The following is a 12,654-nucleotide window of genomic DNA, read 5'->3' as shown; positions in this document are numbered from 1 at the left end:
GGCCGGAAAGAGCCCAGCGCAGCCTTTCTCACTGTTGCTAAGGCTTCCCGGGGCTGTGGGGGGAACATGGCTCCAAACCATGTTCTCCCCCACGGGCAGCCCTCCTGGCCTGCTGAGGCTTGGACAGGCTGCAGAAGGGCTTTTGGGGGCATGGGGAAGTGATGGTAGGAACCCCAGGTTCCCCCCCCCACAACTGATAGGCCTCCTGCCAGCACTCCACCCCGGCCTGAAAAGCCCTGCTATGGGGTCCCCAAGACTGTGGGCATTTTTGTGGTGGGAGGAGGCATGGAGTTCCCTCCAGGAATACCTCCTGCTCCATGAACATGTGCCAAGCCATGGAGAGGCTGTGTCAGGCCCTTTTGGGGCAGGGGGGACAGCTAGCGAGAGGGCTGCTGGTTGGCAGGGAACCTGGTTTCCTGCCACCACTCCCCCATGCCCCAGAAAGCCCTGCCATGGTCTGTCCAAGCCTCAGCAGTCCGGGAGAGCTGCCCGGGGAGAGAAGAAAGTGAATGCTAGCACACGTTGTATTTACGTGATACATCAGGCTTTAAAACGAGTTTTTAATAATCCAGTTAAACAGCCTTCCACATGCATTTCCTTTTATTCCGTTTTTGCCTTCACCTTAATAGGCTCACTAGCCACAACATTACATGACTACATGAAACTGCCTTATACTAAGTAAGACATTATTGTCATGTTTGACTGGCAGTAGCTTTCTAGCGTCTCAGGTAGAAATACTTTAACTGGAGATGAAGGGATTGAACCCAGGATCTTTTGCACACAACACAGATACTCTACCACTGAACCATATGATCTCCCTATCCTTTGAAATTTGTGGTAGCTGGGATAGTTTGTGGTAGCTGGAATAGTTTGATAGCAATTCAGCTACTAATTTGGTGTTACAAAGTATTTTTAATTTTTAAAAGTTTTCTTCAGATTAATATACTACAAACCAATGTGCTTCGGTGGATACTCTTGATACAACCTAGCTTATTAGAGAGGATAAATGGTTGAAAATGGATGAGCTAGAAAGAAATTTGGGTTTGATAGGAAAGCAGAAGGTAAAAGGTAAAGGTAAAGGTATCCCCTGTGCAAGCACCAGGTCATGTCTGACCCTTGGGGTGACGCCCTCTAGCGTTTTCATGGCAGACTCAATAGAGGGTGGTTTGCTAGTGTCCTCCCCAGTCATTACCGTTTACCCCCCAGCAAGCTGGGTACTCATTTTACCGACCTCGGAAGGATGGAAGGCTGAGTCAACCTTGAGCTGGCTGCTGGATTGAACTCCCAGCCTCATGGGCAGAGCTTCAGACTGCATGTCTGCTGCCTTACCACTCTGCGCCACAAGAGGCTCACAAGAAGCAGAAGGTACTGAGGACTAATTAGAGTTGAACAAAAATATTAAAATTTGAATACAGATGTTTATTACTTAAGCGCTTATTAAGATTAAAAACTGCATTAATCAGAATCTGTGCAATATGTAGCTCACACATGAGGATGCACATGCAGGACTGAATCTTGGCCTTGGACAGAGTGATGATTTTTGACAATTTTGCTTCTTTATTGTGAGCATCTGGAATCATCATTATATTATATATTATTGGGAGTTTCACATTTTGTGATTCTTAGGGCACCAACCAGGCCTTATTGTAATATTATATGTGTGCATGTATTATAATTCATTTGACCACTGATGAAGACCCCTTGGGACAAAATGCATTTGGTTAACGGTCATGCCATGTGCAGCCACTGAGACTGCACATGCAATATTGCACAGATTCTGATTTTTATATTTTAATGCTGTTTTTAATCTTCTTAATGTGTACTAAATAATAAATATTTGTATTCTACTTTTAATATTTTTTGTTCAACCTTTGGTTTCTCGATCTGTTTTCTCAGGTTCTCATTTTGTTCTCATTTGTTCTCATTTTGTTTTGCATGTTAATTAGGGTTGTCAGCTCTGGTTTAGGAAATATCTGTTAAGTATGGAGTCTGAGGAGGAGAGGGATTAGGGAGGGAAAGGATTTCGATGGGGGATAATACCACTGAGCCCCCCCCCCTCTGAAGTAGTCATTTTCTCCAAGTGAACAAATCTCTGTCCCCTAGAGATAAGTTGTAATTCCCCCCACCTGGAGGCTAAAATAAAATAGGAGGGGTGGGATCCAGTGAGAAACCAAAGTAACAAGCAATTATATTGGTATCATGTTGGAGTTCTTTACCACATGGAGGCTGGCAACCCTAGAACAAACATAAGGATTAAGTTAATTTGAAACATTGACTCAATTGACTTATTATCTTCAGGTTTGAAAGCTGAGGACATCTTTTTCTTTTCACCTTCAAACCTGAAATTTATCCAATTAATATCTATTTGTTTGAAGACAGGTTGATCTTCTGAACAGAACAACTGAACTCTTGAGTATGCTAAATTCTGAGACTGGGGGAGGGGAACTGGAGAAGAAGAAACAGGGCAAATGGTGAATAAGCTTATTCAAGAACAGAATGTGTGATGCTTTCAGAAATGTGAGCAGAGCAGCAGGAAGAGTCCCAGGGTAGGAACAGGTTCTTGCTCTTGCCATTTTTCAAAAGAAATGGTGCCTCTCGGCATAACAAAGCACAGTTGCTCCAGCAATAAAGCATCTCAGCTATGGAACACAGGAGAGATCAGGAAAGCCTTTCCATTTTCTATACTGTCACCTGAAGCAAGCAACAAATCTGAAAGAAATAAACCTTTCAAAAATGAGTGACAAATATTTTTAAGAGCTTATCCATCAAGTCAGAGTCACCGGTTTCAGAAGTTTGCCATGTTGGTCTGCCACAGAATGGCTAGAATGAAGTCTAGGAGCACCCTTGAGACCAACATGATTCTCCAGCCAGGAGCTTTTGAAAGTCAATGTTCCCCTTATCAAATATCTTACCAAAGGGGCTTTGACTCTTAAAAGCTCATACCCCAAACAATCTTGTCTGTCTTTAAGATCCTACTGGACTTGAATTGAGCTAATCCTACTTTTTCCTGGAGCTGTAACATACAGAAATTACTACCAGCGGTCACTCCACAGCAAATGTATGTTAAAAATGTTTATGTAACCTTTCCTCTGATACATGTACAGTTACCTGTACTTGAGTTTCCTCTATTGCAGCGAAGGGGTTAAGCCAAAGACTTCCAGGAAAAATTAGGCTTTGGGCTGAAATTTTCAGGGGCAGAGGAGACAGAGATCATTTGGAACTAAAGGTCCAAACCAGCAAAAAAGTAAAGGATGCCTGCTAATGTCTGCAGTTTGATATATCATGAGATTCAAAACCACAAATATTCACAACTAAACGATAGTTACCATGCATTACAGTAGTTAGGAAAAGAGGTATTCACAAGAGCTGGCTGGCTGGATATTGTTCCTGCAGCCTGGCCCATATTACTTTCTCAAAAGCAATGCTGTAAACAAAACAAAACACAAATTCCAGAAAAAAATGTGTAAGTCTCTTACCAACACGCTGCCGTCGGTCCAGCGGAAGTCGTTCTCATACATCTTATCATTTAAGCCAATCCACTGATAATCGTGGCCTATACCTGTGTGTAAGGAGAGAACCAGAAAGATTATTTTTACTAACTTCCCCATAAAAGGGAATTGTCTTAAAATAAAGCATTTTTGCAGACTGAATCACTCTTCCTGTTTTGTTTTGCGTTTAAAACCTTACTCAGAGGACAAATGAATATTTGCAGAGCTCTCTTCCCCCATTTTTGCAGCTGAACTATATCTATAAATGACACTGGTATTTTTCCATTATCAGATAAGCTATATTCTACAGAATAATAAGCAATGCTGTTTATTTGAAAGGCTCCACTTTAGCAGTTTGCTGCAATTAAAACTTTGACATGTAAGGCATGTGAGTTGGAAAATGCAATATGCACACCATGGGATTCCCCACTGTGAATGTTCACTGATACAGATAGCATTCTGAGTTTCCCAGAACATTACAATTTTCTTTTGTACACTGGAGTCCTTGATGTCTGGATCAATGCCATATATATAAGGTGACCAGATTTTAAGATTGTTAAAGAGGGACGCCATTGACCGGGCAGTTGCCAGTCTCCAGGCACACCCTGAAGGTCTGGAACAGCTTGGGGTAACCAAACTCCAGGTAGGGACTGGAGATTTCAAGGGGTGAATTTAATTCATGAGCAACACTGACAGTATTTTGAAACAAGGGTAATTTACCAAGATTTGTTGGAAATTGACGCTCTCTGTGAAACCTGGTTTTTCAAGGGGAATACAACTATATCCAAGATAAGGCAGATCTGAAGTCCCTGGTCTGGTTTTCTACTAATCTCTGTCTTGTGAGGATTAAGTTTCACTTTGTTCATCCTGATCAAGCCTATTATTGACTCCAAGCATTGATTTAGAACATCAACATCATCCTCAGAATTAGAAAAGAAAGGTAGAGTTGGATATAATCCACATATTGGTGACATGGCAGCCCATACCTCCTGATTACATCTCTCAGTGGCTGCAAATAGATATTAGATACTCTGGTTTCTCTTCAGATCGCATAAATCTTTCGCCTTTTACTAGAGAGATATTAGATAGCATGGGGGGATAAGATGGAACTGCTAATTAATTGCAGCCATGAGCCATGCTATATAGTAAACAGTATGTAACTTAATATTAGACATGCTAGTCATATTAATCCCCCAAGGAAAGAGCAGGTAACATGGAACTCTTGCTGAATTGGTAGATATTGTGATTAATTAGGTAAATTCAGGTAGGTAGCCATGTTGGTATAAATTAGTAGAAAAAAGTGTCTAGTGGCACCTTTAAGACCAACAAAATTTTATTCAAATAATTAGGTAACGTTTCGTTGACATTTACTTCCCCATTTTCCCATTTGTGTTCACAGCACCCTGAATCTTTAATGTTGTACAATCTACCTTCTAGCTTTCTACTGTGCCCCCAAAGTCTAAGCTGAAAATTAAGAAATACTATACTAATTATTGTCAGAGCATCAGTGGTTCTGCTTTGTATAATGGAGTTCCTTCCTAAGTCTGCATGCATATAGTGGCTAACTGATTGCAGCTCCGAGCTGCTATATAATAAATTGTATGTGACTTAACATTAGACATGTTAATCCCCCAAGGAAAGTACAAGAAACATGGAATTCTTGAAGAAATGATGGGTAATTCCTTGGATTGAATCGAGCAGAAAAGTTCATGTTCTAAAAAAGAAAAAAAAAAGGCAGAGGAGATCTTTTCCTACCTTCTCCAATCATTCTGTTTATTCTTAAGCTCTCAGGTAAAATGCCGGCACGGGTAGCGGCCCTTGCACATGCAGTAACCCGCCAGGCACCCTGCTGCGCTGCTGCCACTCCAGTGCAGATACCCCAGCCACTGCTGCATGCCTTATCCTTGCCCCAGCCACACTGCATGCAGCAGCTGCAGGCATCGTGCACCCCAGGCCAACAGCGGTGGGCATCGGGCGGGCGGGCAGGGCGGGCAGGGGGACGAGGCGTGGAGCCGGTGAGAAAAGCACAGCCAGGTGGATTGCGGCCATCACAGGGCAGAGGCATGGGACTCCGACGACACAATAAGGAGCCACACAGCCCGTTCCGACCCACATGCTCCTGTCACATGGCTGCGTGCGGAGCCCCGGGGAGCTGGGTGGCAGCGGCGGCAGCGTTGTCCATTCTCGAGGGGCTGGGGCTTGTCTGAGGGCTATTCAGGAACCATCCGCATTTGGAAACCTTTCAAAAAGGTTTTCAAAAAGTGCACCCCACCTCCTCTGCCTCCTCCTGCTTCGGCCAAGCTCTACTTCTTCTGCGGCTTGCCCGGGAAAACGGAGGCGGAGGCGGAAAAGTAGAACTCAGCTGGAGCAGGAGGTGGAGGACAAGCCCCAGCACCACAGCAGTCCATCAAAAAGGAACAACGCCGCCACCCAGCTCCCCAGGGCTCCACACATCCCCACCTCCTCCGGCCGAGCTCTGCTTCTTCACCTGCGTTTTCCCAGGTGGTATGGGTGCTGGCTCTCCCAGTATACTGTAAGGGGCCCACACAGCAGGGAAGCGCCCACCTGGGGGTGGTGGTGGGCCTGGGGCTAAGGGGGCGGGGCCGGTTTCCCCTTGTGGTTAAGAGGCGGTGGCTGCTTCTGCTGCTGGGAAGCCGGCTCACATGCCCTGCCTTGCTCATGCAGCTTGGCCTTGCTTGGGTGCACGCGGGTGGAGGGGGACAAAGCCGGTGCAGGCGAGACATTCAGAAAATGCTGCGGCAGAAATCTCCTAAAAGTCGGGACAGTCCCTGCAAAAGCGGGATATCTGGTCACATTATATATATATGTATATATATATATATACACACACACACACACACACACACACACACACACACACACACACACATATATATATATATATATATATATGAAAAAACCACTGGCTTAAAAACAGTCTCCCAATATTATTTTTATTTTACATTTGCTGGAAAATTAGAATGTATTAATTAAAAATTATCATGAAATGCTTATGGTATTTTAAAAAACCCGATCTCTAATATTCTTCTTGACTTTGAGGAGGTTGTGCTTGCATGTGGAGCTTTTGTAAATGGTGTATATTGCTTGGTAATATCAAGCAGGTCTCAGGAATATTTATAAATGCCCTGAACTAACTGGCAGGAAACCAGGAACGTGGAGGCCTCCCAGAAGGCAACTGAAGCTTAACACATTTTCTGGATATCTTACCCAAATGCTAACACACCTAATGAAGAGTACTTGGAAACCAATCTGTAACATTATTCTGGGTTTATATCTGGGCAGTAAGAAATGTCAACTACTTCAGCCTGATTTATAAGAGAATGTAAAGTGACTAATGGTATTGTTCCTGAGACAAACAGTATTTTCAGAGTGCCTGGAGATGAGATTGCTCAAACAAAAACCTAAAATAAAAGTAGTCAAAATAAAATGCCTCACTTAGTTTTCTCCTAATGCCTTTTTCTCATGAACAAAATTCTTTCAGATTGTAAATGCTTATTTTCTTCAAAGGTCATCTCCCCACCCCAGCTAATGAGTCAGACAGATGTGGAGCTGGAATGAAAGGGGCAAGGGTCTAGTTGAAGACAAAAGGTCCTCTTTTTAAGGATGAATAACAGTACATGCTTCCGAAAGGAATACATTTTTTGTAAAGTTTAGAGGCCAGGTGGATATTTCCTTTACAGCCTTTTGCATTGCTAGGATCGAAGCGCCACGTACGATTCACAAAGATCTGTTCTTCATGAGACAGGATGCTCGTCAGATGGGCTCCTTGGAGACGGCACTCTCTTTCAGCTGCATCCCACGTCCGGCGATGGGCAAAGTATTTGTAGCATTGCCCTTGGAATTTATGCCAGCCATAATCACAAGTTTCAGTATCTGCAACAAAACAAGTGCAAAACTCTTACCTAAATATAGGTTGCATTGGGTATGTATGCTTTTTCAAAAAAGAAAGGACAAAAGATAATGTCCAGGACTGCCTATTGATTGTTTCAGTGCTGAAAGAAAACCAAACAGAAGCACTCATAGTCAAGATTACTTATACTCAAATAAATGGAAGACACAAGTAATAGTTACAAAAGTGCTTATTTTCAGTAAGCATGTATCATTCTTAATCTGGTCTTCTAAAACTTACTGCACAACTTCCAGCAAGTAGAATTATCTGGCAGGGGGATTTGGAAGAGCACATTTCACTGGAATCTGGACAGTTAATATCCTTTGGCATAATGAGATAACTCTGCTGCTTCCAGAAGCTCCAGCTCACATGTGGTGGAGTCCACATCAAACAAGCCTTACAAAGGAGTTACATATATCATGGTCAAGAGCTATGTCTGAAGCCATAGATTTTTCTTAAAAGCTTTCTCACAGTTGATTGATTCTTTTCCAAACACATTTGCTTCAACAATAATGCTATTTTTTATTTTCCAAAAACAAAAACGCAAAATCTTAGGACACATAATTCTATATCAGATACCATATTCCAAGAGGAAATATAAAAATAACCTGTGTAAATTATGTAAGGTCTGCAAGGTATAAAACTGCATAGGAAAAAGCCAGAAATGCAGCTGTAGAACCTATCGGTCCACGATCACTCCTTTAGCTAAACTGTCTACCCTGTGCTTGACTATTCAGTGCCACCAATTTCTCAGTTAGCTATTATTTAATCATATGAACATAAATGTATTACTAATGGGACCTTGTAGTCCAGTTCCCTGCACTTGAAATAGTTGTAACATATTATGTAAAATTACAATCACAGTCTATTGCAGCATTATAAATAAATAAATAGGCTGACTCACCAATGCCAAAGATGCCTCCAGGATCATATACTTCAAATTTATTCAAGTAACTAACACTTTATCTAAAGCTCATTACATCATTTCCATTACTTTTTAATACCTATAGAATGCCTATTTTGCCTCCGGATTCACTGGCATGCCTGTTTTGCCTTCAACACTACTCAGCATCTACCGTATATACTTGCATATAAGCCGAGTTTTTCAGCCCTTTTTTTAAGCTGAAAAAGTGCCCCTCGGCTTATATGCGAGTATTTTTTTAAAGCTGCCAGAAAGGAGGATGGGGATGGGAGACAAGTATACTTGCCTGAAGAACAGAAGCAGGAACAAAGCAGCAAGCCCGGGACGGACAGCAAGAGGGGAGGGAAGAGCTGTCTCCGCCTCCCCCCTCCCTGCCTTAAAGGGGCTAGCACAAGGCTAGGACGTGTTGCAGGAAGCTCTAGAGGAAGATCTGAAGCCTCTCTCAGAGGGAGAGCAGAGAGCAGAGGAGGAAAGGAATGAAAAGTGGAGGGAACAGAAGGCGCACAGGATTGGATATAAAAGGGTAAGAGGGATCAAAGGGAAAGAGGGGGGAAGAGGAGGAGGAGGAGGAGGAGGAGTGTGGGAAGAAAAGGAAAAAAGATACTGCCCAAAAGGGGAGGGGAGGGGAGGGGAGGGAAATCCACTATCCAAACACCACCCTCGGCTTATATGCGAGTCAATAAGGTTTTCCAGCATTTTGTGGTGAGATTGGATGCCTCGGTTTATATGCGGGTCGGCTCATATGTGAGTATATACAGTACTTGGGTCAAAGTATCAAATTCAGTCCACAGATTATACAGTCAATTTCTTAACCTTATCTGGAAAATCAACCACAAATATGAACCTATGCACACTGGACACTGCATTTTATCCTATCAGAAGTAAAGCTAGCAGAGGACTTTAAGTACACTGGAATTTCCACCTTTGATGGAGTTCAACTAACACAGTTAAGTACCTAAGACAGTCTTTCTCAACTTTTTTACTATTTAACAGTCTTCAGGCTTCAAAAGGCCTCCAGAGTTGCATAATCATGCAGAAAATGGTTGGGAAGCATAGCTGTGCACACCCAACTGGGACCTCTCCCCTTTTCAACCCCTTCAGGCCCCTCATTAGCATTTCAGGGGGGGACAGGTTGACACGACCATCTATGATCATATCACATGACAAATATTTAACAAATTGCAAAAATATATTAATGATTAATTCCAACCCATACAGGAAACTCTTCTAGGGCTGTCAAGAAACCCCAGGGTTTCATGAAACCCTGGCTGAGAAAACTTGCCCTAATAGTTATACTTGATCCAACCTTACTGCTGGAGAAGTAGGTTAATGTAGCTGCATTTTAAAAAACCCAGCCTGATGAAGAGCTCTGGAGACTTGCACACTCTGTGCTATTTTGGTTATTCCTAATAAAAATTACTACATCATTTTGGGATGTTGCTTGGATGAATATGACTACCTGCAGCTTTTGGTGGATTAGGGCCTCTACTGATATGAATATTGAAGGAGGTCATATGATTTAAAAAACAAATACAGGTGAAATTCTTTGACTTCATATTAAGTATCTTGTTACTTCTGCCACCTCTGCAAAAACACTCTGCATTTTTCACTTCAGGTATTGCAGTCTAGAAAAACTGATAACTGAAAATAGCTGTGGAAGACAATACTGATCATTGTGTTGTTTAGAGAAGAAATGCAGGAGTGCTACCTCAGCAGAGATTATGACTAGCCAAACAGTAATTATCAAAATTTTCTTCTCTGGGAGATTTTTAGTAACAAAAAGAGTTATTTTCTGAAGGCAGCTGTAACGTTAGAACTTACAGGAATGAAATGCTTATTGTCTACATTCACATGATGGATGATACTGATAAGATTGCCATAGAATGGAAGTATTCACATGAGCCAGTAATTCAATTCTGCTAAATATAAAGTTTGAAACTATGGTTGCCAGCTTCCTAGTGGGCCTGGATATTTCCTGGAATTACTACTGATTTCCAGAGATCAGGTCTCCTGGTGAAAATGGCTGTTTTGAAGAGTGGACTCCATGATATTATACCCTGCTGAAGTACAATATATCTCATAAACATGACAATCTCCAAATCTACAAAGATAGAATTTTTGTTAAGAAAATTAAGAAAATTAATTATTTATTAATACATAATAAACAGTATTGAATGCTGAAGCAAACTTTCAATGGAAAGATTTTAAGTGAGTCTAATTTATTTAAGTCTTCTAGACGTGATATTGCTTTCCCAGTACCTCTGAGCTGTGGGAGCTCTTCTAGAAACTATTTCCAAAAAGAACTGGTTCTTTTCTTCCCAAACTACAATGACTTCCAGAATAAAGCCTGTGGGCAGAGGCAGCAGAATCACAAACATTTGGACAAGAATCCCCTTTAAAATCCAAACATTTTACTAATGAAAAAAAGCTTCATTTTGCTTAGGAAACCTGAGGGGAAAGCAAAGGGGGAAAAAAGAAACCTTGCCTTAACTATACATTCCCAATGAGAGTAGTCTACTCACAACTACATCTTTACAATTTTGGCACCACGTTCAAATGCACATCTGCATTCATTAAACACTGTAAACTACGGAAATACTGATGCATAAAAAGTTCAATTTTACTTTTTAAAAATTAGTTAAAATGTGAACTTTCGACAAGTGCCAAAAATGCTACTGGAACATCAGCTCCTTTCTGGTTTATTCTGATTAATAAAGCATGTTTGAAAATAAATCAACACGGAAGGGATAAAACAGTACCAGTAGCCACCCACCTATGCCCTTCCTAGGGAAAGGAACAGACCGTCCATCTTTTTGGCTTTGTTTTCAATCTCCTGAAATCTGGTTCAGTACCAAAAAATTAGGACTCCTTGCCAAACATCTGCTTGAATAACCAGTACATTTGAAAATCTGAAAGACCTGGCACTGAATGACTTCCTGAAATCCCAAACCTCCTTGAGTGGAAGAAATTTCAATTCTGAACTTCAATGAGATGTCTGTGTTAAATTGAAAAACTATAGCATGTTCCCATTAACTGACTCATGAGCAGTCCCGGGTTGGTCATAAAGTGAAAATTAAAGCAACCATTATATTCAGGCCATTTTCTATTGTAGATTTCTTGGGAGAAATATTTTCAATAATACACATCTACTGTAAAAATGCTGCCATAAGATCATAAGAGAAACCATGGTGGATCAGGCTAATGACCCATCTAGTCCAACACTCTGTGTCACGCAGTGACCAAAAATCAGGTGCCATTAGAAGGCTCACCCGCAGGACCAGAATTACTCCCACAAGCACCAAGAGGAAAGTGCATCTCTTCCCTAGACATAGAATCATAGAGTTAGAAGGGGCCATACAGGCTATCCAATCCAACCCCCGGCTCAACACAGGATCAGCCCAAAGCATCCTAAAGCATCCAAGAAAAGTGTGCATCCAACCTTTGCTTGAAGACTGCCAGTGAGGGGGAGCTCACCACCTCCTTAGGCAGCCTATTCTACTGCTGAACTACTCTGTGAAAACTGTTTTCCTGATATCTATCCTATATCATTGTACTTGTAGTTTAAACCCATTACTGTGCGTCCTTTCCTCTGCAGTGTTCCATGTATACCTTGTGGCTAACAGCCACTAATGGACCTCTGCTCCATATGTTTATCCAGTCCCCACATGAAGCTGTAGCAGCCAACACTTCCTGGGGTAGTGAATTTCACGAGTTAATTAACGTTTGGATGAAGATCTGTTCTATGCCTATTGCTCATTAATTTAATTGAGTGCCCACCTTGTATTGTGAGAAAGGGAAAAAAGTACTTCTTTCTCTACCTTCTCTATCCCATGCATAATTTTGTAAACCTCTTTCATGTCAATCATTGTTTCTCCAAGCTAAGGAGCCCTAACCTCTTTAACTTTTCTTCATTTCAGTTGCCCTTTTCTGCACCTTTTCTAATGCTACAATCTCTTTTTTAGTGACCAGAACTGTGTACAGTATTCCAAATGAGGACACACCATGATACTGGATGACTTATTTTCAATCCTCTTCCTATTAATTACCAGCATTAGTGTTTGCCATTTTTACTGCAATCACACACTGGGTCAATATTTTCTGTGAGTTATCTACCACAGTGGTCCCCAACTTTTCTGAGGCTGGGGACCGGCAGGGCATCGGGCCGCGCCCGCGCGGACCGCACCCGCTCATCGGGCCGCACCCCCGCGGGCCACGCCCGCGCATCAGGCCGCGCCCGCGGGCCGCACCCGCACGGCCTGGCCCGGATTCCCTCTCCCCACCCTCCTGCAGTAAGAAGCTTCCCGGGCCACAATCTTGCGGCCTGGGAAGTTTTT

The 12,654-nt window shown here is 42.3% G+C and overlaps 1 protein-coding gene across 7 annotated transcripts in view; it reads right to left on the bottom strand.

Annotated features, from left to right (window-relative positions):
- Positions 1-12,654, bottom strand: part of VCAN (versican) — a 139,888-nt gene that overhangs the window by 25,794 nt on the left and 101,440 nt on the right. For all 7 annotated transcript variants that reach the window (XM_077347531.1, XM_077347538.1, XM_077347537.1 and 4 more), the window contains 2 exons: positions 7,224-7,382; positions 3,477-3,559 (listed from right to left, as the gene is read on the bottom strand). In XM_077347531.1, the coding sequence (XP_077203646.1) occupies positions 3,477-3,559; positions 7,224-7,382 (242 nt within the window). The remainder of the gene's footprint in view (positions 1-3,476; positions 3,560-7,223; positions 7,383-12,654) is intronic.

The sequence above is a fragment of the Paroedura picta genome, chromosome 7 (assembly GCF_049243985.1).
Source record: "Paroedura picta isolate Pp20150507F chromosome 7, Ppicta_v3.0, whole genome shotgun sequence".
Classification (NCBI taxonomy): Eukaryota; Metazoa; Chordata; class Lepidosauria; order Squamata; family Gekkonidae; genus Paroedura; species Paroedura picta.
Note: the sequence above shows the minus strand (reverse complement) of the source record. Positions and strands in the feature narration are given on the sequence as shown.